Raw genomic sequence first — 25,512 nt, 5'->3', positions numbered from 1 at the left:
TGTCCAGGTGTAGCAATCCCGTGAATCATGAAATTCATTTGGCCATGTGGCTTCAGAGCAGAAGCGAGTGGGAGAGGAGAGCGATTCACAGGACTTGATCCATCCAGCCCAAATCTCTCCTGCCACCCTCCACCTCCGCCACATCTCCTCCAATCCTCGCCAAATCCCTCGTCTCCATCTCTCCTCTTCATCTCTGTCCCTGCTTTCTAAACTCCTCTCCAAACTGCTCCACTCTCACTCGGTAACTTTGTTCCCTCCCTCCCCATCCCTCATTTGCTTCTCCTTTCCACAGCATCCTTCTAAATCTCTTCATTCATCCTCACCTCTCCTCCCCCTCTCCGCCCCGTTTCTCTCATGTCGATCCTTCCTCCTCCTCCTCTCCTCCTCCTCCTCCTCCTCCTCCTCCTCCTCCTGCCTTCTGCCTGCCTCTTCTGGCTAAAAGCTCATTTCTTCCCTGCCCTCCCTTTGCCCTCTTCCTCCCTCTCTTCTCCTGTCGTTCCATTCTTGCTTTTCCTAAGTAGCTTAACTTCAATGGCTCCTGGCAGCTGAGTTAAACACTGTATGACAGGACACACAGGCAGCCTGGCGTACCTGGCTGCGGGCTAAAATGAGGCACAGCTCATACAGGAAATGTATATTTACAATCGAGGACCACAGTAGAAGCAAATGTGAGTTCTGGAAAATAAAAGCTACGCACTCGTAAATCTCCACTACTTGTTTTCCTCAGTAAAATCCAATGTTCTTCTCCACCAGTTACTCCGTGAGAAAGCGAGTATGAGAGTTTGAGAAAGTCATTAGATGCTCTCATTACCCCCCCCCCCCCCGTAAATGATTGCACAATTTGTATTCACACAGATGTCCAGTCTTCGAAGGAAGAGCTCATAAAACCAGCAAAGTTTAGATATAAACACCAATAAAGAGGCTCATAAATGTAACTCATGTAATGACCGCAATCTCTTAGATCAGTAATTTTAATGGGATTACCAACAATAATGCCTGATATTACTTTGTAATTTATGAGCGGAGACTTTTATGTGTTATCACTGACAATATTGTAGATGCATTTTATATTGAATGTGGTGAATATATCAGTAATTTAAACTTGGCAGGCGGACTGGTTAACAAAGCTTTAGTATAGTTTGGGAAACATATTGCGTCTCTCCCAGAAGAGTTGTTTTCTCAAAACAAGCTGAGCATCTATTTATGGATTTATTTCTTTAAGTGCCAATTATTAACCGGAGAGTTGTTATTCATGCGTAAAGCTAATATGTCTCTGCGGTGTGCTGTAATTCTGCTGTGGTGGGTGTGGACTTACAATCAGCTCAGAGTTTTGCTTTGTGGTGAACGGTATTAAACTGATTCCTGAAGGAGACCTATTAATTTAATCAACAAAATATTCTTGGTGAACAGAGTGACAGTGTGTTAGGGCCATTAGAGCTGGGGCAGGGGGTTGCATTTTTCAAGAAATTACTCAGAATTTCTGAGATTAAAATCGTAAATTTACAAGAAGAAAAACATGGATGTTCTCTAAGTGGAAGATTTATGTGATTAAAAATCACAAATATGCTGCCAGAGAGGCAGGTGACGTAGTTTAACAGTCCACACAGGAAGGACGTCATGATGGGTAAATTGGTTAAAGTTCAGGACTTTGATTTAGGAGACCAGCATCATTGTCCTGTGTGAGTCAGTGTTAGTTTAATAATTTTTAGACCAAGTTGACTTCTTATTTTCAGTTTTTAGGGTGCTGAATGCTCAGTGGAAAATTCAATCCGATGTAAGGGGCTGGAATATTCCGTTTCATATTCCGGATGAAAGAATTTCTCGCACTTGTTTACACTCATTTCTCTTTAAGTTCATTACAGTCTTTCTGCGCATGCTCGTTTCCTCATTTCAAGCATCTTGTTATCCGGAGCGAGGACTACAGTGTTTTCTTCCGGTAAACGTAAACACGTAACATCCGCCCCGCCCCCTATCCAATCAGAAACCTTCCCTGCCCCAAACTTTGTGCAGACCTGAATAAAGGCGATTAAACTGATCTCTGTGTAAACCCTCATTCAGAATGAATATTTCCCATGTAAACTACCTGGAAAGACTTCAGAATCACAATTTCAGTCAGATTTATTTAATTCTGAATGAAAAGGCATCATGTAACCGCACTCATTATTGACTCACACGATCTCTTGGTACGTTCCTCCTTGCATAGACTTTGTCACCTGACTTACTGGCAGTGTTTTTTTTTTTTTTTCTCGTACCACTTTAAGTCTAGAAAATATGCATTTTTTTCTCCCGTAAATTTACCACTATAATCTCAGTGAATATCCAAGTTTGTTTTTTTTATTTACCATTTTAATCTCAGAAAATATTAATTTTTTTCTCATGAATTTACCACTTTGACTTTAAAACATATCCGAGTTTTTCTTTTGTTTGTTTGTTTGTTTGTTTTTGTTTCATATATTTACCACTTTAATCTCAGATAATAGACACATTCACAAATTTACCACTTGCATGTAAAGAAATCTGTATGTATTAATTTTTTAAAGCTATAACAGCCCTCCATGCCGCCATCGGAGAGCCAATTTTTGTTAAAACTATTTGTCACAGCCTCCATATTCGTGATTCAAACATGATTTGGACCATTTAGCTTCAGAGTTGCTACATGCTGTAATTTCCTCACTTTTGATGATGGTAGTAAATTTACTGCCCTCAATAAAGTGCACTCAAAGTCAAACACATTTCTGTAACTGCAAGTTCTTGTGATTTAATGTGTGAAAGTCTCTTTAGTACCAAAAATAGCTTGGATACAATCATTTTCAGGTCTGTACATGCGCCACGACTTTCAAGAAAAGTCGACATGGTGTTGATATTTTTTTGGATCGTTGATACACTAGGTGTCTTCTTGGTTTTAATATATTTTACACATGATATTGCCCTTTATTTCTGGCCAGATATTAATTATAAGTTCCTCATCCAGGTTTCATATTTTTTCTTTTTTTTCTTACTGATTTTTGTTGGTTTTTGGTGATGAGAATAGACGGTTCTATAATAGCAATCCTAAAAAAACACTGCAGGTAAATGATATGTGCAAATACCATCCTGTAGATTATCTTTCACAGTCTCGGATGTCTTTTATTATCTGCTTTGTTCTCATGTTTAAACAAGAATGAGGTCGAGCAGGCTGCGAAGCGGTGGCTGACACATATTACCCATATTCAACAAAACCACCGCTGTCATGTTGGTCGAATACACACTGAAGTGAGAGAGTTAAAGAACAGTCGCTTGTTTTTTGTCTTTATTTCTCTGGCCCTCCCTCTGTCTGTGCCGTGATGGATTCTCAGAGTGGCAAAGATGCTTGATAATGAGGTGAAAAGGAGAGAATTACAAGGACAGAAAGTCTGTGAGAAACACAGAGAGGCAGAGAGATCAAGCCTCGGAGTGAAAGAAGAAATATAACAGCTTGAATGGAAACTGAAAAGCTGCTGGAACACATGAGAAGGAGTCAAGCTGTGCCGTATATCTTTTCCTGTCTGTTTTTATCTCTTTCCTTGTGTTTTCTCTCTCTGCTTTGCCTCTGTTTCTCTGTTTTCTTTCTTGACTTGCTTATCTGATTTCCCTTTTTTCTCTCCACCCCGCTCTCTCTCTCACTCTGCCCAACTACTAAATAAGTAATCACTGTCCTCATTCACACCATCTGGGAGGCTTTTCTTGCAGGTGTTTGTACTGCTTCCACTTTTTTTCCTTTTCTTTTACACGGGTAGCCACTACCACAACATATTGCTATTTGATGTGTTGTCTTGTATCACAGATGTAAACTGCCTGTGATGCACAGAAGTAATGCAAAGGGGTACTTTGTAAACACTTATGACTGATATGTTGGGTTGTAAAACCTCCATTTTGTCCTTTTTATGTTATTTGAAAAATGTTTTATATCCGCTTTGGATACAGGAACAGAAGGATGGCCTGTGGTTAGAGAGCCCATCCGCACTGACTCCTCACAACAACTGTGTTTCCCACGTTGCTGTAGAAGCATAAATTGTTACACAGAATAAAACGCTGTCTCAAAATAAAAGTTGAATACTGGATTTGAGAACGGAAATACTCTCCACTACTATTCATACTGTGTCCTTTTGCCACCAGTCCTTTTAACAATTTAAGGCCCCAGTCAACGACACTCAGTGACCACTTTATTAGGCGTACGTGTTAATCTAATACAATCCAACACATCAGCCCTGCTGTAAATTCTACCTTTACAAAGACAATGTTCAGTTTTAAATTGATAGTGTTCGATAAACACATTCTCACTCCGACCTCGTCACATATCAACGTTTGGTCATGGACTTTCCATTTCTTCATGACATGAAAGGTGCCCTGGGTGTGTTGGTTCTTGACGTTCTGAGATGCCGTGTAAAAAATCCGTTTTCACAGGACAGGTACTGTTTGCATACAGTGTCTTTCAAAATAAAAGCATATGTCGGTACAACACTGTGAACTGATTTTTTTTTTTTTTTGCCTTCACTAACAAACAACGTTTAGACAAAAAGAACAGGGTTTGGCCTGACAATCATACGGGAGGTGAACACTGGCCTCCCGGGTAAAGTTCGTGGTTGCTGGACCCATCCACCACCCGTCACATCCACCCTACTCTGACTTCGCCCGGTTAACTTTTGTTGTTGTCCCGCCACGTTTCCCCGGGTTTTTATCAGCTCAGTGGCCTAGTGGCAGAGTGTCCGCCCTGAGACTGGGAGGTCGTGGGTTTGATCCCAAAGACTATAAAAATGGGACCCATTGCCTCCCTGCTTGGCACTCAGCATCAGGGGTTGGAATTGGGGGGTTAGATCACCACATGATTCCTGAGCGCAGCACTGCTACTGCTCACCGCTCCCTCAGGGGATGGGTCACATGCGGAGAACAAATTTCACACAGTATGTGTGACAATCAGTGGAACTTTACCCTTACCTTTTACCCCTTGACACCTCCAGGCAATGCAGCTGCTTTTGTCGCTGCTTGTTCTTTGATGTCGGTTTGATATGTCTGGACCTTTGGGCACAAAAACCATGTGCTTATGGTTTGGGAAAAATCATGTTTTGGCCTAAAATACCTGGTTTTGGGGCACAATCCTGCCTAGAATATCAACGATTTCTGGGTATAAAACGAGCATTTCATGGCACTAGCCCCGGTGGAAAAACATTTGAAATGCCACTTGTAAAACAATGGAATTACATTGGACTACAGCTTGGGAGGCATCTCACCATGTCTCTTTCAAAATAAGTGCACTACGTCAGTACAACACTGCAAATGAAGCTTGTTTGAGTTTAAAAAAAAGAGCAGGGTTTGACTTTACAGTCATACGGGAAGCATTAACTGACGTTGTCCTGCCGCATTTCCCCCGATGCTGACAGGTGCTGTTACACAAAACAGCGACTGCCAGTGTATCATGCCGATGTGAAAGGACAGGTTTTATCTTTGGTGTCTGACGTCAGACGTCACTGCCCGAGCGCAGGTATTTGACAACTTTGGAGTGAGATCGGGTTAGTGGGAGAGGTATGAACACACACTCGCACTCACGTTGACCTCAGTAATAAACATGTAGTCACTAAACACTTGTTGTCTTTGTAGAGGTAGAATTTATGGCTGAGCTATTGGATTGGATTGCACAACCAATCATCAGAATAAATGTTGGCATTGTACGTTTTTGCTGCTGAATTGAATTTCTGTTTCAACAAGACTGTTTTTGACGTGTGGTTCAGTTAAAAGCCGTGATGCACAAAGCCGGTCAATGTTGAGCCGTTGTTGCTCTAGTGTTTGCGGTGTGTCCCATGCTGTTGCCCCGCATCAGCCCATGGCAACTTTTCATCGATTCACGGTTTGCTGAAATCTGCAATGCCAATATTCCCTTCTTACAGCAGGTCTGGGATTGCATTAGATTTAACCACTGAGTGTGTGTTTCAGCTTTGTGCTATCCATCATTATATAAGAGCCAGTGGCATCATAGAAACATCTGGACATAATTTCCATGCATACAGTTTATACATACTGAAGACAATCTGCTGGAGAGAAATGTTTTTTGTTCCATTTGAGCTACAAAAAAAAAAAAAAAAAAAAAATCCTTCAAAATGTCAGTTAGTCGTGACCAACAGAGTCAGGGTTTAGCTTTGCATTGCAAGACACTGGTACGCAGTCAGCGTGTTGGAATACACCAGAACTGGAGTGATGCTTTTGACAGTCTCTTTCTCTCCGTCTCTGCATCTCTGTGTCTTTTACATTCCCTCCCTCGCTGCCTCTGCTCGTGTCTCTGTCTTTCCTCGCCTATTCAGCTTCTCCACAGGCTAAATCCTGAGCCCTCGTCTCTTCTTTTCTCCTCCCGTCTTCTCTCCATCCAGCTCCTGCAGCTACTCTGCTGAATCTCTGCCAGGAGTCGCTCAGCACAGAGCCACAGGAGGGAGGGAGGGGAGAACGTGGAGGAACAAAAAAGCAAAAAAAAAAAAAACCAACAACAGAGAGGCAGAGAGAAACTAAGACAGGGTGAAGGAGAAGATAGAAGCACATACAGAGGAAGGGGGTGTTGGACATTGATATAGACGGGAGACTATAAAAATACAGTGGTGCAAATCACTGCTGAGGTTTATGTTGCTCCTGTTTCTATGTGGTGCACCAGAGAAAGATCGAGTCTTGGAGCATATTTGAAGCATTAAGTCATTTAAAATCGTATAACAATCTTCCTTCCTGCGTGGTTGTTTCTGTAAGTCCAACAGTTCAATCAGAAAACTGTGATTTCTTTACTTGATCGCATTGTTATAAAGGTTGGTAACACCTTTTCCGTTATTGGGATTTTAAATAATGAAGTTTTTAAGAAAGGTGTTTTGCACCCAATTTCTGAACATGTTTTCACCTCCAACTTAATATATTTTTGAATGTAGGTGATGTAGACTGATTTATGGGATGATTAGTCTGATATAATGTGTTATAAATTCAGATTTTCATATTTTGAAGTACAGCTTTCTTACAACTCTTTTAATCCATGTATTTTTTTCCCTCTCTGCTTCATTGAATTGTTTATTGTCAGTTGTTTTATCATGCTGGGTACTTACAGTAAGATGTTTAACCACACCTGCTATAATAAAGCTTGCCAGTTTATTGGTGTGCATCATAGCAAGCATTATAATGCCAGCTGGTTAAAAATATACTAAGTAAACATAATTTAAAGAAACTAAATTATGGATGGGGGATCGTACATTGTAAGTACGTTACCTTAAGGCCATGTTGTACAATAATGGTAAGAAATTAAAGGGTTAGCGTTTTAAATTTTACTACAATTTAATACAATACTTGTGAAAAATATTTTAAAGTGTAAAACATTAAAAATTAACTCTCATCATGAGTTTTATTTTGTCTGAATGTTTCCCTCAACATTGTGCCACTGTGGAACAGCCTGTAGGAATGAATGGGTTAAAGACAGTCGCCTTATTTCAGCAAACTTTACATCAACAATTTATCAGACTAAATTATCATAAACCCTCTGCAGAACAAGATTGAGAGTTATATCTCAGTGTTTGATGATTTGTCTTACATTTAAATCCCTGTTTTCAGTGTAATGTGTGTGATGCTGCTGGTTGTTAGCACCTTGTTGTCCAAACTACTGAACTCTAATTTCAATCTCACCAACATCGACTGGGAGTGCTGATTTTACCCTGTAAGAGTCTTATTAACAATACCGCAGTTATTCTGTAAATGGAAGAAAAATGTGTGTAAAATATCAGCATACAGTCTTCTCTGTAGAGAGGACTCACAAATGTGTCACTGTTATAGTCAACTGCACAGTATCACAGTTGATTTGGAGAGATAAAGAGAGCATCAAGATGACGGTTATGCAGTCATACAAACCTAAATACACAAAATGATTCCATAAATGTACAATGTTGCTTCAAGGCAACATTTGCTTGTTAACAATTTTCTAGTATTTAATCATCAAATAAAGCACATTAAACAATTAAAAAGTAAACTTTACACATCTCTTATTGTGAGTCTATTTTTTCCAAAAGTAAAACAACATGAAAAGATGATTTCAGGCCATTTTTGTGGAGATAGTTGATGGAGCTGAAACACGACCCTGAAAAAGGGACTCAACATGGCCTCCAGAGAGTCATGTGACAGTAGAAACAGTATTGCATCATAATTGAGGATGTATTGTGTGAGTACAAACAGCCAATAACATGTTACCTCGAGTCAACACAGCACCATAGAGGCTTAATGCATTTGTGGTTTCTACTTGTTAAACTTTCTGACCTGATGAAGATCCGATTACGATCGAAACGTTGTCTCAACAGCGGCAGAAGAAAGTTAAATCACATTTTGCTTTTGCAGTTGCACAATAATATGAGAATAGTTTGGAATAACACCTGCAGAAACACCTTATTTGAAAAAACAAAAGGTACAAGTTCGTCATCAGCAGATGCCCTGTCTCTTTCTGTCTGATCTCCTCTTCAAACATCAGATATTCCACTTCGAATCAGTGATTCAAAACACACACACACACACACACACACACACACACACACACGCCTGAGGACATTGCAGGGGGGCAGTAAATAACCTTCAATAATTGATTTCCTAAGTTACCTTTTGTGCCTCTTACGGTGACTTTCTTGGCTTCTATATTGCTCGCTCGCAGCATGTTTTCTGGGTTACGCACACAAACATTCACATATAGCACACACAGAACAACATACACACATGTATGTGGACCGACACCAACATGCACAGATGTGTGGTGCAGAAAATGATGTCAAAGCGCAGGATGGAAGTAGGAAAGCACTCATAACCTCTGAGGGAGATGTCACAGCAGGGAAAAAGACATCAAGTCATACAGTGGATATCACAGACAGGGTGAAGGTGCTGGTACTCACTCTGTGGGAACTTTGGAGGGTTGTCGTTGACGTCTGTGAGGGTGATTTTAACCTCAGTGGTCCCTGACAGCCCACCCATGTGACCGCCCATGTCTTTGGCCTGGATGACAACATCATACTCCTGACGAGCCTCACGGTCCATGTTTGGCAAGGCAGTACGGATTATACCTGAGAGGACGGATTTTAACAGCAATTAAAAGGGATACTTCGCTGATTTTCAACCAGCTTTGTGTCCAAACAATTAGGGTCATATGTGTAAATGAACTGTGTTAACCTTGCTCCATCTAACCATTGCATAAATAGTATATGAATGTCATCCTGAATAATAACTGTATGAATGTAAGGTTCTCCATAGTTAGGTGTTTTCAGAGGCCTCAGAGTCCTTCACTGTCTGCATGCAGTCATGTGAGGAGGCTCCAGTGTTTGAAGGTTGAGATGCTATATGATCCAGACCTTGTAAATGTTTAGATTTCAGTGTTGGACAGAACTGTACAATGTGTGAAATATATTATAGAAGGCTGAATGTTTGCACTGTTACTTTAAGTTTTTGGTATGTCTTTGTCCATGTGCGTGCTGCACCAGGAGCCTCTTGGATCTGATGTTGTGTTAAACACAGGCCCGCTGTCAGGGAGGGTCAAAGGGTACCGATGACCCCGGCCCAAGGCCAAGGGGGCCCAATTAAAAGGTCTATGGAAGACCCTTGTACTTACCGACTTCTATCACTGACAATACAAGTTATTTGATTTTGCATGACACATAAAGGTATTTCACCAGCAGGAGCGTTTATTGGTCCGGTACGGCACAGTGCACTCTGACAGTTTTCTCTGGTTGTGTAGGACCAATTTTAACCTCTCTAACTCCGCCAGGACGCCGACCTCCTTGCTCCCCCCTCCTCTGTTAAATGGTATCTCCCAGGCACACTACATCATCAAACCATGTGATGTTTGGTACTGCCGGATTCAGGAAGCTCTCGACTTTTCAAAAATAACATCGTTTTTCTTTTATTTATTATGTATTTGGCACCAGAGCAGCCTAAACACACAAAGTCCAAAATCGCGATGAGTGGTGACAAGTCATGTCATGCTGTTTTTCAATGGGACAAGTTAAAGGATTACTCGCGATCTTATGTGGAGCCGTCAGTGGACACGTAGCTGGTTTATAAATGGTAAGAGTCTCACTCCTACCACTATTTCTAGCTGAGATACACCGTCTAGAAAGTGGGATCATAACTTTCAGGTTTCATATGGCTTTATTTGGTGATATTTTATGGTGTTTCTGTGTCATAAACAACATCAGCTATCATAATCACACCTGATTTCAATAAGGTACAATGTTTGAAGCTGGCTGAGTGTTGTTTGATCACTGATAGTGCTGTTTTGTAGCCGAGTGACCGACTTGTCATTTGGAGCTCCGCCTGGATCTTTTCATGGATAAAACACTGTAGAATGGTCATACTTTGAGCAGTCTTCTTCAAATTTGAAACAAGTGTTCATTGATAGTGTGCCTACAGCCCCACAGTGTCATTTACCTGCTCAGATGAAGCCACAGGCAGTTATTCATCCTGAAAATCATTTTTTATTTTATTTTAGGCAAAATCTTCAACATTTTACTGACTTCAGAGGCCCATTACTCTGTCTCTGTATCACCTAGAGTGTTTCTGACACGTTCGCAAGAAACTTCAGGGAGTTTTCTTTCCAGCAAGACCTCATGTATGCATGTAGTCAGAGCGGTTCAGACGCTACAGTCATTTTAATTTGGGTATGTCATTTTAGGAGTTTTTGCTACAAAATGGGGGTGGAGTACAAGAGGTTAAAAAGTGTCAGCATCTTTGAACTACATTGACGGCGTAGTTTCATGAGAAGACCATCTTTCCAGTGGGGAAATACTTCTCTAATACTCACATTACATTTTCTTTATGACTGTTTTCTCACTATCAATCTAAATGACGTCATTCAGAAATGTTGTTTAATATTTCAAAAGGTCTTGCTTGAAAAACAAGTTCTAAAGAAGAAACTTAAAATGTAATTTCTTTTCCTAAGAGAGGGTGTCATTTATTTAAAGATATTTCATTTTGCAAGAAAACACACACCATCAGTCATCGTTCATATAACTAAGAACTCCAGTTAAACATGTGTGAAGTCTTATTTTTCTCCATTTCAAGCCCCAGTAATCTTTTCTTTCTGTTTAATTCATCACCGGCTGCTCTCTTTCCATCGCTCTCTTTCTTTCTCCACATGTCTCGCTGCAGTGTCTGGGAGTTGAGGATTTCTGCTGTCATATTATGCCAAGTGTGTGTGCGTATATGTGTGTGTGTGTGTGCGTATATGTGTGTGTGTGTGTGTGTGTGTGTGTGTGTGTGTGTGTGTGACAGCATGCAAAGCTGATAATCTCCAAACCAATTAGAAATGTGAGCTATGGATTTGAGCCAGTCAAATACCCAACACTGGTTTGATTAGCCAGATTTACTCTGCCCAAATCTCTCTCCCTCTCTGTGCCCTCACCACTCTGTCTTTCCATGAACTCACTCTCTCTAAAGCAGTTCCTCTCTCCTCCTCTACCCTAACCTCTTTCTCTCTGTTCTTCTTCACCCTCTCTGACCCGACACAGCTCCATGTCTGCCCTAACCTCTCTGCTTACATCCAATTTCTCCTTTTAATGCGAGCCCAAATATTAGGCCTGGGCTCTGCAGAGACCAGGCTGAATGTCCCCTGGGGACCTCTTTTTACAGCAGTGCCTTCTTTCCCTCACCAATTTCAGTGGAGAGGACCTGCTGTTATATGATCCCTGCAGCAGCCAATGCTTAGCATTTTATATTAAGAGAGGAGAGGGTGGAAATGTTGCAGAAAGAAACAGGGCTTCAGTTTAGTGGCAAGATGTGTGATAGAGCAATGAAAGCTTGTTGTCTACAACACCGGGGTGCACAACCAAGCAGAAAACTCTTAATTATTATTTTTAAATGCTTCAACGTGTTTTCATAATGACTAAGACCTGAAGATGTGAGTACTAAGTTTGGTTTCTTGGATCTTGTCAATCTCTGAAAACACAGGTATTCCCACTGTGGTTTGAGCTTAAAGGTATATAATGTAGGATTCTCCTAAAATCAAAGACTCATACTGAAGTAATCCCTCTCAATCATCACTTATGACCCGCTCTCAGTGTGTGCCTGTAGATCTATCTGCAGAGACTCTGCCCCTTTTCTTAATGTATTTTTATTTTGCTGTGTTCAGGACAGCCCTGGGCGCAGCATGCAGGTGCCGTCATAAAAAGGTAGCGACTGTGCATCTTGAACTATGCATTCAAAAAGAAGCTACAAAAATCACAAACACAGCACCAAAAAAAGCAAATGCAGCAAGGTAAAACACTTGCACTGTTACTTTATATGATGCACATTACTGCTTATGTCTTGTGCAATATTTTTCACATCATGCACAGTATTATTCTTCAGTCTTTTTCCCACCATTTTAGTGCATCTTTAGTAACTCCTGTACTAATCATACTCCTACTGTTACTCTATTAGGCACTGGTTTTTGCTTTTGCTTCTAGAAAACACCTCTATCTTGTTTATTTGTATATTCTGCCAGATATATAATATTCTTGTCTCATACTCGTCGTCCTCCGCTTATCCGGGTCCGGGTCGCGGGGGCAGCAGCCTCAGCAAAGAAGCCCAGACAGTCCTCTCCCCAGCCACTTCCGTCAGTTCTTCCGAGGGAACCTCGAGGCGTTCCCAGGCCAGCTGAGTGATGTAATCCCTCCAGCGTGTCCTGGGGCGGCCCTGAGGTCTCCTCCCAGTTGGACATGCCCAGAAAGCATCCTTACCAGATGCCTGAACCACCTCAACTGGCTCCTCTCAATATGGAGGAGCAGCGGCTCTACTCTGAGTCCCTCCCGGATGTCTGAGCTCCTCACCCTATCTCTAAGGCTGAACCCAGCCACCCTGCGGAGGAAACTCATTTCGGCTGCTTGTACTCGCGATCTCGTTCTTTCGGTCACTACCCAGAGCTCGTGACCATAGGTGAGGGTTGGAACGTAGATCGACCGGTAAATCGAGAGCTTCGCGTCCTGGCTAAGCTCCCTCTTCACCACAACAGACCGGTTAAGCGCCTGCATCACTGCTGACGCTGCCCCAATCCGCCTGTCAGTCTCCCGCTCCATCCTACCCTCACTCGTGAACAAGATCCCGAGATACTTAAACTCCTCCACCTGAGGAAGGACTTCCCCCCCGACCTGGAGTGGACAATCCACCCTTTTCCGGCTGATTTAATATTCTGTTGTCATAAAACTGAGCCCAGTCAGTAACCCTGACCCAAGTAACCCACTGGTTGTTACTGGTTATGAATCGTTAAATTGTGGTTACTGTAAAGTGTAGCATTCTCTGGCACAAGAATTTCCTTCGGGACAAATGAAGTTCATTGGATTATATTGAATTGTTTGAAACACCATGTGGCGTTGAGCTGGGGTTGGGTTTTACTGTTGCTTTTGCTGCAATACCGTTTACAAGCAGTAACACATAATTTCTGCTTAGTGTACCTAAAAACAAAAGTTCATAGCTGAATTTCAAAGTTAGAATTTAGATGTGTGACCATCAGCTATGAGAACAACTTCTTTTCATTCTACTGTTTTTGTCTATATCTCCTGGTTGAGTTACCAAATGAAGGTGAAAGATTTAACTGCAGAGCTACAAAACTGAAGCTCTTAGTGCACTGAACATGACAGGTCTTGAGATATGCACTCCTCATGAAGGCCCTGTGTGGCTTATCTGTCTGGCTAACGGAGCCAATACTTACCAATGTGCAGATGTTTACTGCTGCACATGACTTTATATTGTCTGTTTACAGGATGCTGTTCAGTGTGGTTGCATGTGCTGGATCTGTTAGCTATGTGAAGTCTGTGTCTTTGCATGATGCAAAGACATCTGGTTGTGGCGTCGATGTCTGTTGACCCAGGTCAGGGTTCTGTTTTCAGCCTCACCTGTCTGAGGCTCCACAGAGAAATAGGGTTGTCCTTGCAGTATGCTGTACACCAGCCTGGCGCTGTTGCCGTAGGTGGGGTCATCAGCATCTGTAGCTGTCACCTGCATCACTGACGTACCTACAGGACAGACACACAGACATGACAGTCAAGTCAGGCGATGACTCTGCCTCAGCGATTCGGTTCAAGAATAGTTTGACAAACAAGCTTGTCACAGAGAGCGTGTCGATTCACCTGCCTGCACCGGCTGGATGAGGAAGGGAATGAAAAAATCTCTCAGACACTGCAGCTGAACTGCTCCTGTGAGGCCAGTCTCCACACTTATTTCTCTACATTTCATCATTGTCGGATGGAGACATCCTCTTTCCAATTTTGGTGATTTTCGTGTTTTAAATAAAACATTACATTCCCTCCATGCTGTGACAGAGTCCTACAACCCCAGGATTTATGAAACCCTTTCAAAACTTATTGGCTAATCTGAAAAATGCAAAAACAAGACGACAGCAATTTACTTCCTGTAAATCTCTGTTAACTGAACTTGACACAGTTAAGCTGAGCAAATAGGCTAAATAAATTAAATCTGCAGAAGTCAGGAGTAGATTCTTTTAACTTTGCATAATTGTTCAAATTCACTTTTTCAGGTGTGACACAACTCATAAAACGGACTCACTAAAAATGTCAGATAAAAGTAATAATGTTAACAGCAGTTTAGATCTGCAGATGTACATGTTGTCATCAGCCTAAACACCACCCAACATGTGCACCACCTGCAGGGCAGGGGTTGTAGTTTTGTTCTTTTTCTAGCAGTTTTTTGTGTGTTTTTACATTTTATTTCTCACAAATATCAATATTAATAGGACACCATTGCATGACTGTTATTATTTAAATGAAAATGCGTTTCACATTGTTGCTGTGAAATAACACCACAAAATAATTTTGCCTTTAATTTTAACATTTATGGCTCAGTGACTTCTGGCATCAGACTCTGATGAAAAAAGCCATCCTTCCCTTGGCATGGTACCCAACTGGTTGCCTTTATTGTTTAACTGTGCCCGGTTGCATCAGGAGGAAACGTGGCGGGACAACAACAAAATTAAGGCAGTGGAAGTCCTACTGGGGTGAGTGAGAGGGGTGGTGGACGGGTCCAACAACCACCGACTTTCACCTGACAGGCTGGTGTTGCTTCCAAGATTGTAAAGCTGAACCCACTTCATTCTTCTCAAACCCAACCACGGTGAGTGCTGTCAAAAGGTTTGGACGTTTGGTCATGGACTTCCTACGATGAGAGACAACATGCAAGGTATCCTGGGTGCGTTGGTTGTTGACGACCTGGGACGCCGTGTCAACTTCAGCCTGTTACATGCATTGTCTGTTTTCAAAATACACTTCTGTTTTCACAGGAAATGTACAGTTTGCATACAGGCTCATTCAAAATAACTGCACCACACGGGTACAGCACCATAAATTGATGTTTCTTTCCTTCAACAACAAATGCACATGATTACATTTTGTGGTTCCGCATGTAGTTGGGTTTAGGCAACAAAAACACGTGTTTGTCTCACTGTGATGTGGTGTTATCCTGTGCTAACCAAGTTTTGTTTTTTCCCTTTGCCTGTACCTGTATGAATATCTGTATTTCCTTATGTGTAGATAGGAAGAATGAGATGATCAAACTCCCCTATTTCTCATGCATTATTATTTTTCACCATTGGTGACTTTGTTATTTCTGTGTCAACCCACTGTATGAATAATATTACCAATGTACCCTTACCTACAAACCATGAAGGTATGGCCTGTTACATTGTACAATATAATGACTGGCACCTGCTGTTTGTTCTGTTTATGTATCATATTATTGTGAAAATAAATAAACTATAAGTATTAAAAAAACAAAAAAAAGCACATTTGGGTTTAGGAAAAAAAAATAAGAGTTTGGATTTACAGTCTTGTAGGAATTGAACACTGGCCTCCCAGATGAAAGTCAGTAGTTGTTGGATCCATCCACACCACTCCTGCCCGCCCTACTCAGACTCAGACGCTGCCGCAACCTTAGTTCTTGTCCTGCTGTGTTTCCCCTTGATGGCGCTAGGGGCCACTAAAGCATAACAGCGACTGGCAGCGTATCATTCCCACATGAAAGGATGGCTTCTTTTGTCAGTGTGCGACGGTGGAGGTCACTGACCAAACAGAGACTAGTTGTGCAAAGCTAATTTCCTCTTGGGGCAATAAAGGTTTTATCCATTCATGTTTTTCTTAAAATAGTGTCAAATATAAAACACAAAATCTGAGCAAAAAAACACCAATAAAACTGGAGCGGATATATCCATTGCCTTTTGATGGCACAAGCTGGACTAGAACTGCTGGTCTAAAACTGCTGATGCTGACCCTTCTGCAGCTGGATTATATTGGCTGAGCCCTTTGGAGACTTCAAATCAATAGCACAGTTTTTGTTGGTTCACAATCTTTTCAGTTTCATATATGCTGTTTAGATGTTTCCAGTTGCAGCTATATGAGCACCACCACTCTGCTCCTCACAGAATCCATTGGGTTTATAACTGTAATCAAGTTTCATTCAACCTTGGTCTCGATGTGGCCGCTACCTTACAGGGTAAATTACCAGGAATGTTAATTTGAAAGAGACTGTCTTCTCTATCTGTTCTAATTCTGACATCCATGAGGGAACACGGACCTAGTTAGTCAAATTACAGCTTTTCTTTCTGTTCCACTTCTGTGGTTGAGGATGATGGCAACCGGCGGCCCCTCCCTGCCAGGCTTCTGTATTCATGTTTCTGCTTAAGAAGCGGATGGGTGGAAAAAAAAATAAAAAAGGGAGCCTGAACAGAACTCATTCAGAAGTCCTTTCAGAAGTTCTTTCTTTGGAAGTCCAGCCCATTCAGAGAAGGGATTTCTCTGGCAGGCAGCACCACTGCCAGTGTGGTTCATTTCAGGTCGGCCTTGAGGGGCTGAAGACTCTCCAAGACCACATAATATTTGGAAAGAAAATCTATCAACATCAGAAGCCCTAAGTAAGGAGACTCTGAGGAGATGGTACGAGTTCTTTCCTGTGCCAAACTAGTGCTAAGTATTTCCTCGCTTTTGCCTCTGGTTGATCAGATTTCTTGTACAGTTGATAAAGGAAAGGGAAAAAAGGTGAAAGGGCTTTGTAGGAGCAGATTGTGTCAGCTAATGGTGCCGTCTGTTATCCACTTCTCTGTCACACTTCCTGCGATTGGATTTCAGTCATAATTAATAATGTATGAAAAAGGCTGTTTAGCAGACAAACAACACTGACGATGAACTCCATCAGTGACTTCATTAGGAAACGTCAATTACTATGCAATGGAGAGATTTTCAGTACCACTGATTATTTCCTCTGTGTCACTGTTGCGATCAAATTATGTTTGATATTTGGACAAACAAAAAAACAAATCTGCTGGTCAGTTTCACAGATATACCTTCATTTAAGACGAGAGAATTGAGCATGTAAGACGCATTTCGGACGAAGATTTAAAGGTCCAGTGTGTAGGATTTAGGAGGTATATAGACAGAAATAGAGTATAATATCCGAAGTGTCCTTTAATGTATAATCACCTGAAAATAAGAAGTGTTGTGTTTTCGTTACCTTAGAATAACTTACACCGCTATGTTTCTGCAGTAGCCCAGAATGGATAAACCAAACACTGGATCTAGATGTGGACAGTTTCACTTTTGCATCAGCCGCTGGAGTTAGCAGCCTCCTCACAATGAATATGTTGTAAAAACACAGATTTTTCAACATGAAATTATATATATATTTATATTATATTAAATTACTTGGTCTGATTGTTTTGGAGAGGGAGACACCTCTGCAGATTATATTGTCTGTGAAAACCTCCTGAGTGCTGGATCTTACATTATCAGATTAAAATAAAAAAGGTATGCCAGATTTGCAGGTAACAGACTAACAGCCCATCTCCAGCACGCCAAATGGCATCAGAGCAACACTAATTCGTAACATGGGGTTGTGTTTTTAACAGTTTGAATGACTGCATCCATTTGTTTAAGAGCGAAAGAGACCTCTGCGGCTATTTCAGCTCATGATAACCAAACCAGGAGAGGTTTCAGCAGGTTGCAATCTGCAATCCTCACCACTAGATGCCACTAAATCCCCCTAAATCTTACACACTAGACCTTCAAACGAAACTTCAAGCACAAAGTGTACATTTTGCACTGACAACACTGTAAAAAACAATGCCAAGACGATGTCCTAGTCTTCTACTATACCACAATTAGTCCACAGTATTTACCCCTAAAGAAATGGACCAATTTGCAGCTTTCCTGTTATGCATTTTAAATACCTTAAACCAAGGTCTTACCCTTTCCCCAGCACCAAACTTAACCTCCCCTCCTGTTCCCTTAACCCTCTCTTGTACTACTCACCAACATTGGACATCTCAGGCACCCTGGCATAGTACGGCCCGTGAAGAAACTCAGGAGGATTATCGTTGATGTCTTGAACTTTCACTATGAACTCTGATGGAGGCTCCAGAGGCTTATTAGTGTCTCTGTCCACGGCCTGGGCTGTTAAAGTGTACTGGGCCTGCTCCTCACGGTCCAGGGTTTTCGTGGCGTGGATGTTGCCCGTCTTGTCATCGATGACAAAGATCGTACCCGCACCTTCGCCGGACAGGATGTACTTGATGTTGCCATTGCCTGAATCTACGTCTGAGTGGAGCTGAATCGGGAAAGAACAGAAGAGAGTAAGAGAAACTAGAAGAAAAACACAAAAACAGCGACATGCAAAGGCAGGACATCTGGATTTCAGATGGTGTGGAACTTATAGAAAAGGAGAGACAGACTGCTGATTACAGAGTGAGACAGGAAGTCTGATCGACAGGCGAGACTGGAATATGTATTGTATCTCGGCTGCTTGGCAGATGTGACATGAGGCATCCATTTCTCAAGTCTACAAATTAAAGAAGCGGGGAGACTGAGATCGACGGGCTCGTAGATGTGCTGTGTGAGACAGGCAAACACTAATAAGTAAGAGATTTAAAACGTTGTCATCCAAAGAAATTGAAGAATGTTCAACATTCAATTAAAGTCTTGTTCTTCCTTTACAGCCCCTAGACTATGAAATATGATGCATTGTAAACATAATTTGTTGTTTGTTGTGAAAGCCACTGCTCGGTTTGACTGATGCTGCTGTTGTGGAGGACTACCACCAATCATCTTCACCTTGAATGTGAGCATGACCTCCCTTTTTTTTCTAGTTTTCTCTCTCCCCTTGACAAATGGGAAAAACACATTTAAATCCTATTGGAGTTAGTCATTTTGCTGTCACACTGTGTGCAGCCACCACGATTGTGATTGGAGGGCAGTCTGGCCATGAATTGAACAGTATTTTTTTTGACTTAAGTATTAATTCTGTTTGTCTCAAGAGAGGAGATTCAAGAATCTTAAGTCATGTTTTATTATACTTACCCTGCCCACCAGAACTGGGTCAGGCCCAGTGTACTCCTCAATGACGAAGAACTGATTCCAGACCCATCCTCGTTTGGACCTGTGGAGCACCTGTCCCTCCTTCCCCGCCCTCTGTTTGTGTCTATGCAGCGACAAGTGACCTACAAGCACAAAAACAAGCATCGATACATTTCTTTAGACCAGTGCTATAGTTTTCTGCAAACCAATTTAAATCTTCAAAGATTAAGAAGTAATATCAGAAGTCTCAAGGCCTTATCTTACACTTGGTGCAAAGCTGCTCATAGTTCAGCGTGACTGTCGTTGCAAGTTTCAGTCAGAAACAGTTGTCATTTTCATGGCCAGCGGCCATTTTGTGTAAGTACTTGCGCCCATCTGTTGCATATTGCTATTTCGAAACAGCAGAATGTGATTGCGCCATTGACCAACAAAAACCTGGTATAAAGTCACAATGGTTCAGTATTTTCCTGTGATTTAATGGAAGCATTATCCAAATAGAGCGAGCGCACACTCTGCCTGCTGAAATAAAACATTATTAATGAGGAAAATATTAATTACATTCTCTTAAATGTGAACATAGCAGAGATCAGAGCAGAGCTGCTGACCGACTCCCCATTTCGAGAGACACTGCACATTTACGCTCAAGAAGCAGCCTAACCTCATTGATTATTTCAGAAGTTGGCATGCCTGGCTTTTAAAGGCGATCAGAGATGACACTCAGATTGGCTGAGTGCATGTTATTCCCTTAAGATACACCTATGTTTAATTAACGGACTAAATACAACCCTTGCCCCTTTTCGCCTTACTTTGCACCCAGATTGTGTGCCGTTTAACTCACAAAAACAGAGTCGGACATGCCCTAAATGCACTCTGTGCACTATACTATATTTAAAATGGGCCCTCATTTGGATCACTATGTTGAGTGAATTGTCTGTCCCCACAACTGCAGTTTGTTGTCTGAGAATATTTTCAATAGACTGAATTCAAAAGTGGGTGGCGAGCAGTGACCTCGTGAACAAAGAGGCCCACTTTTGAATTATGGGTCACCAGTTCAAATCCCAGTGGAGATAATGTGGGCAGATGTTGTGAAAGACACACACTTGAACAAGTAGTTTTTGAGGTGGCGCTTTGCAAGGGACTTAACCTCTGTTTGTTGCAGTGCAGCTGCTGGGTAGCTAACAGGAGCAGGCTGTGGTTGTACTGAGCAGCTGCCATGTGTGAACATCTGTAACTGAGAGGGACCTTGATGGAAAAAATGAATTGCTAAATAAGTCTTTGCTATGTAAGAACAAGTACAACAAAAAAGGATTGAAATTGCAAGTGGATGGAAGACAAATGCATAAAATCTTAGCGTAAATAAACTCAATAAGACGTGATTATCCAAACCCTCTTGGGAGATGTTTAAAGCAAGAGATCACTTTGTTGACAAGAAAATGTGAATGCAGTGATTTTCCAATTCATAAATGTAAAGGGAAAGGAACATTTCAGTTCAAGTAAATATTTGCCTCACAGCTTGGACGGCAACAGCTCTGCACAGTAATTGTCAAAAATGGACTGTCAATACTGTGAAGTCCAAAGCGACTCATGGTCACAAGGGAGGGGTCACTGTCAGTGTTAAAATACATAACTATCATGAAAAACAGTGGCCATCTGTGCATTGACAGGTGAAAGATAAACTGTTTTTTTGACTGCATCACAATTACAAGTTAAAGCCGTAAATGTGATCCAGACAGATTAAGAGCTATACCTAGTATGAGAGACACCATCAAAGTCAAAGGATAAGGACCTGGATGCTTTAGTCTTACCTGGATGTCTGTGTCTGTGGCTTCTTTGATCCAAAGAAGCGTTTCCTTTCCGGGTTCCTAATGCAACGCTACAGAGCGCAGAAACTCCCACCAGCACCAGGAAGGCCCTCAGCGGCCCAAGACCCTGCCGCATCGCCATCGTGCCCAACCTGAGCGACCGTACACTTCACTCCGCCCCCTACTTTCTGGTTCCTCTCAGTGGAGCTCCGCTCCCACTGAGGCAGTATCCTGTTTTTGCTAACGAAATGTTGTTGATGAACTTCCTAGTTCATTAGCTGAGAAGGGGCCAGTTGGTGCGGATACTCATCACCGACTGTCACGTTACTGCCTTTCTTCTCCTCGTTTCTTCTTCGTCTTCTCTCACAATTGGTTAACTCCCTCTCTCCTCTGATGGCAGGGCCTAAAAGAGAGCAGAGGAGACATAATTAAAACACTGCTTAAAAAAACAACGTAATTGAGCAAATTTACATCCAGTTTAATAAAACTTCTCCCCTGCAAACAGATTAATCTTTGTAAAAGTGATGAATTTAACACTGACAGCAAAAACACCATAAACAGTTCAGTGATCATTCTTCCCTGTCTGTTATAAGAGGTAATGTTAATTGACTGCAGTTGGAGATCTGACTTCTTAAATGGTTGTTGTGTTGATTAGGACATTGTACTAATTACCCAGACGATGCTGTCTGTAAAGTCATTAGCTTTAATTCAATTAGACACAGAGTGATTTAGTGTGAGAGGTACAGCTCATGTGCAACGCCAGGTTGCTGTATTGCTCTTTTTATAGCCCTTTTAAATTCAACAAAAGTAATGTAAAGCAAACATGGGAACATATGAAAGACATTAAAGGTATCCTGACTCTCCCTCAAGCCCCTTTAAATCGCTTACAGTTTGATATGTTAAACAGCACAAGACGAATTTGATCCGTGTAAAATCCAATGTGTCCATCAACACTTGACCTCTGATGCCAGAAACTATAGATGAATGTCATCGAAATGCCTCAAGAGAAATGTTAACGATATACTCTGGCATATGAGCAAAATAAATGTGATGGGAGCAATGAAGGAATTAATCAAATCATGCTGACATCCACTGAACAGAGGACTAAAGGTGATCAGGCCTGGAGCTGCATCTCTAAACAGAACAAAACAGGCAGGCTTAGTTCCTTCTGTTAGATTTTAGGACCAACAAGTCTGAATTTGTTTGTCAGTCCCTTTAAATAACAACCAACCCAAAGTTTTACCAATCTGCCACCCGCATGGTTACGGCATGTCAAAGTTCAGATGTTTGGGTGACTTCTACTGCTTGGTTAAGAGGAGTGAAAGTGTGTGGTCCCAATGTAAGATGCTGGTAAGAAACAAAGTCAGACATTTGTATGCCCGACCACCAAACCACCAACAGCAGTATAACAATGTCATGTCACTTCCACCTTTGCAGTGAAAAACAAATGCTGTCATTTTTCACTTGTTTTCTGGCTTTATTGCCAACTGTGTCTGAAAATATGGCGAGTACAAACTCAGGACAAAGGGTTACCTGATAAGAATGGGTGAAATTTCAGTTCTGAACTACATCAATGACTACACTACGCATTGGTATTCAACAACTTCAGAGTGAGACCGGGTTATTTCTCACCACTTCCTATGCATCTGTGTGGCACTGGAGAATACACAGTAATTAAATGTCACGTTGCTGTATGTTAGGTGTACATCACACCATGTAGATTTCATGTAAATCAAATAACTGTCACACCAGGCTTACTTTCCATTGCCAGTAAGTGACCCAGTGACTATGAGACATAATCAGCATGTTGAGAACTTCCGGTCTGGAGTCTTTTCATAAGAAAGGTGGTGATCATTGGAACCATCCACCACCCTACTCGGACTTTAGCCCTCTTAACTTATGCTGTTGTCCTGCTGCGTTTCCCCGACACTACCGGATGCTGTTACACAACAACAGCAACCAGTCACGTATGCCAGTGTGAAAGATGGCTTTTTGGTCCGTGTACTTCGCGACCATTTGTTATGCATTTCAAAATAACAAATTGAAACATGGAAAACCAACTATTATCCGCTTTTTGTTTTGACATTACCAACCGAAAAGGAAAAAAACGATCTCCCGTTTTTTATTTGATGGTAAAGAAAAGAAAAACGGAAAACAAATTGTTATCCATTATCCCTTATCCATGATCTGATTTAATTTGGGAATTTAAAAAAACCCTGTGGGAAACTCCTTTCTCTATTTTTTGTTCGTTTCTTCTCTGTGACCAGTAAGTTGCATTCATGTGGTTTCGGAATAATATGGAAAAATGACTTTCTGACTGGGAAAATACACATGAACGCCCGCTCATGTCGGAAAAACAACTCAGAGATAATTTTGGAACAGGAGTTGCCGAAATTGATGTCACTTTCACAGAAAAATGGCAGACGAAAAGGAACGTTTGGTCCATGGTAATAAAACTTTTTATTAAGTCACGTATTGCATATCATTTTTTGCGGACATGTAATGTGTAATGTGGTATGCCGTTAGTTGCTGTCCATGTAGAGTGACCTAGATTAGTTAGAAAAGTTATTTATTAGCATAACATGTCAGGTAAAGTAATATTCTAGTAGTTATAGGAAATATACATGCTCTGTATGTACATTTCATAGACCACATGAATGCAACTTACTGGTCACAGAAGAAACGAACAAAAATAGAGAAAGGAGTTTCCCACAGGTTTTTTTTTTTTTAATTCCCAAATTAAATCGGATAACGGATAATGGATAATGGATAATGATTCGTTTTCCATTTTTCTTTTCTTTATTATCAAATAAAGAACAGGAGACAGATCATTTTTTTCATTTGGTCATTTCAAAACAAAAAACAGGTAATGGTTGGTTTTCTGTGTTTCAATTTGTTATTTCGAAAAGAAAAAATGAATGGCCGCCAAGTACACGGACCCTTTTTGCATCTGTGTCTGACGCTGGAAGTTGCTGCCTAAGCGCCGGTATTCGGCAACTTTGGAATGAGACCGGGTTGGTATTTTGCAAACTTCCCAGTTGAGAAGAATGCTGCTAAAACCCGACAAATATCAGCATGTCCCACATGTCTTAATTGGAAAACGCTACATTCAGAATCAGGCCTAATTCAAAGCTGTTTAAATGACCCGTTGCAAATATGAAAGGAAAAGTAAAAACTCAACATTTAAACAGATTATTTTTGTTCAGAAACCCAACCTTCTGTCATTAGGAAAGGAAACAAAATGACTGTGTCTTATCTACAGTGTTTAAATCATTTTCTGGATCATTTTTGTTGGTAGTAGGCTGTAGGAGCTAAACAACACATGCATGTTTTTAGATATTTTCATCACAAAGTTCTCCAGGGGTGGCGCCTGCTGGCGTTGACAATCCACAACTGAAATTAGCATATTAAGTACAAGTGACAAGTGAAAGCACATAAATAATGAACAGGATGATTTTTTTTTCTTTTTTTAAATAACTACGAGCAGGAATAAGAGGCTACATAAGTGATTTGATTAGAATATTTTCACAGATTCAGGGAATAAAAAAACAACTATTGATCTAATAATTCATGTAGACAAGTTGATAATTTAATGAAAGGGTTCTCTCAATTAAATTTAGAGTCTTCCTTTTTTTTCCTGGTGACAGCAGCAGCTTGTTGCACGAATCTCCATTATGTTATTCATTAATTATTCATGACAATTTGGCAGCACTCCAGAACACACAATACGTTTATTGCAGCATTTTTCAATATTACTGTGTCACTGAGTCAGGTCTCCTAAGCATTGTTGCCTTTGTCGAGTCTCTGAGCACACAGACAGCTCTCATTCTAGCTTCTTCATTTTGTCAGGTCACCCTTTCATAATGTCTAGAGCACTGGACTGGCTTCCATTTACTGTTTTCACTCATGTCAAGGTGAAACTTGGAGCAGAAGGTCAGACAAAAGACGAAGGTTACTGTGTCACTGATGCACATTTGGAAACAAGTGTCCCTAATTACATTCATTAAGGCAATAACGTCACCTAATCGACACACACCTACGTGTCAGATATCCCATTTCCTTGCCCACTGGTTAACATATATTGATGCGTCATTTGCACATAGCTGCATCTCCAGTGAACCTCCATTATGGCACCTGACATGGTTGACAGGAGATTTGGGACACAGCTGCACATGTTATATCCCACGTAGACCTGCAGTGCCTCTCACTGAAGAGGCAGCCGTGCCAAAACAGCCAAAGAATTGCACCAAAGCTGCCATTATTCCAAGAAATCATTCAACACATGCAAGGAGCAAACACTGACAGTCAGTGATTGTGTTCACAAATCCCTTTACAACAGGTACAAATGAGTTTTTCTTGCTGCAGCTGTGTGATTCTCTGGG

At 41.3% G+C, this 25,512-nt stretch overlaps 1 protein-coding gene across 2 annotated transcripts in view; it reads right to left on the bottom strand.

The window, feature by feature from the left end:
- The window catches only part of cdh11 (cadherin 11, type 2, OB-cadherin (osteoblast)), a 137,036-nt gene that overhangs the window by 26,121 nt on the left and 85,403 nt on the right, over window positions 1-25,512 (bottom strand). For both annotated transcript variants that reach the window (XM_049600516.1, XM_049600517.1), the window contains exons 3-7: window positions 21,134-21,533; window positions 19,332-19,471; window positions 18,288-18,582; window positions 13,869-13,988; window positions 8,901-9,068 (exon numbers count right to left, since the gene is read on the bottom strand). In XM_049600516.1, coding sequence (XP_049456473.1) covers window positions 8,901-9,068; window positions 13,869-13,988; window positions 18,288-18,582; window positions 19,332-19,471; window positions 21,134-21,272 — 862 coding nt within the window. In that variant the 5' untranslated portion in view covers window positions 21,273-21,533. The remainder of the gene's footprint in view (window positions 1-8,900; window positions 9,069-13,868; window positions 13,989-18,287; window positions 18,583-19,331; window positions 19,472-21,133; window positions 21,534-25,512) is intronic.

Source organism: Epinephelus fuscoguttatus, linkage group LG16, assembly GCF_011397635.1.
Source record: "Epinephelus fuscoguttatus linkage group LG16, E.fuscoguttatus.final_Chr_v1".
NCBI lineage: Eukaryota > Metazoa > Chordata > Actinopteri > Perciformes > Serranidae > Epinephelus > Epinephelus fuscoguttatus.
Note: the sequence above shows the minus strand (reverse complement) of the source record. Positions and strands in the feature narration are given on the sequence as shown.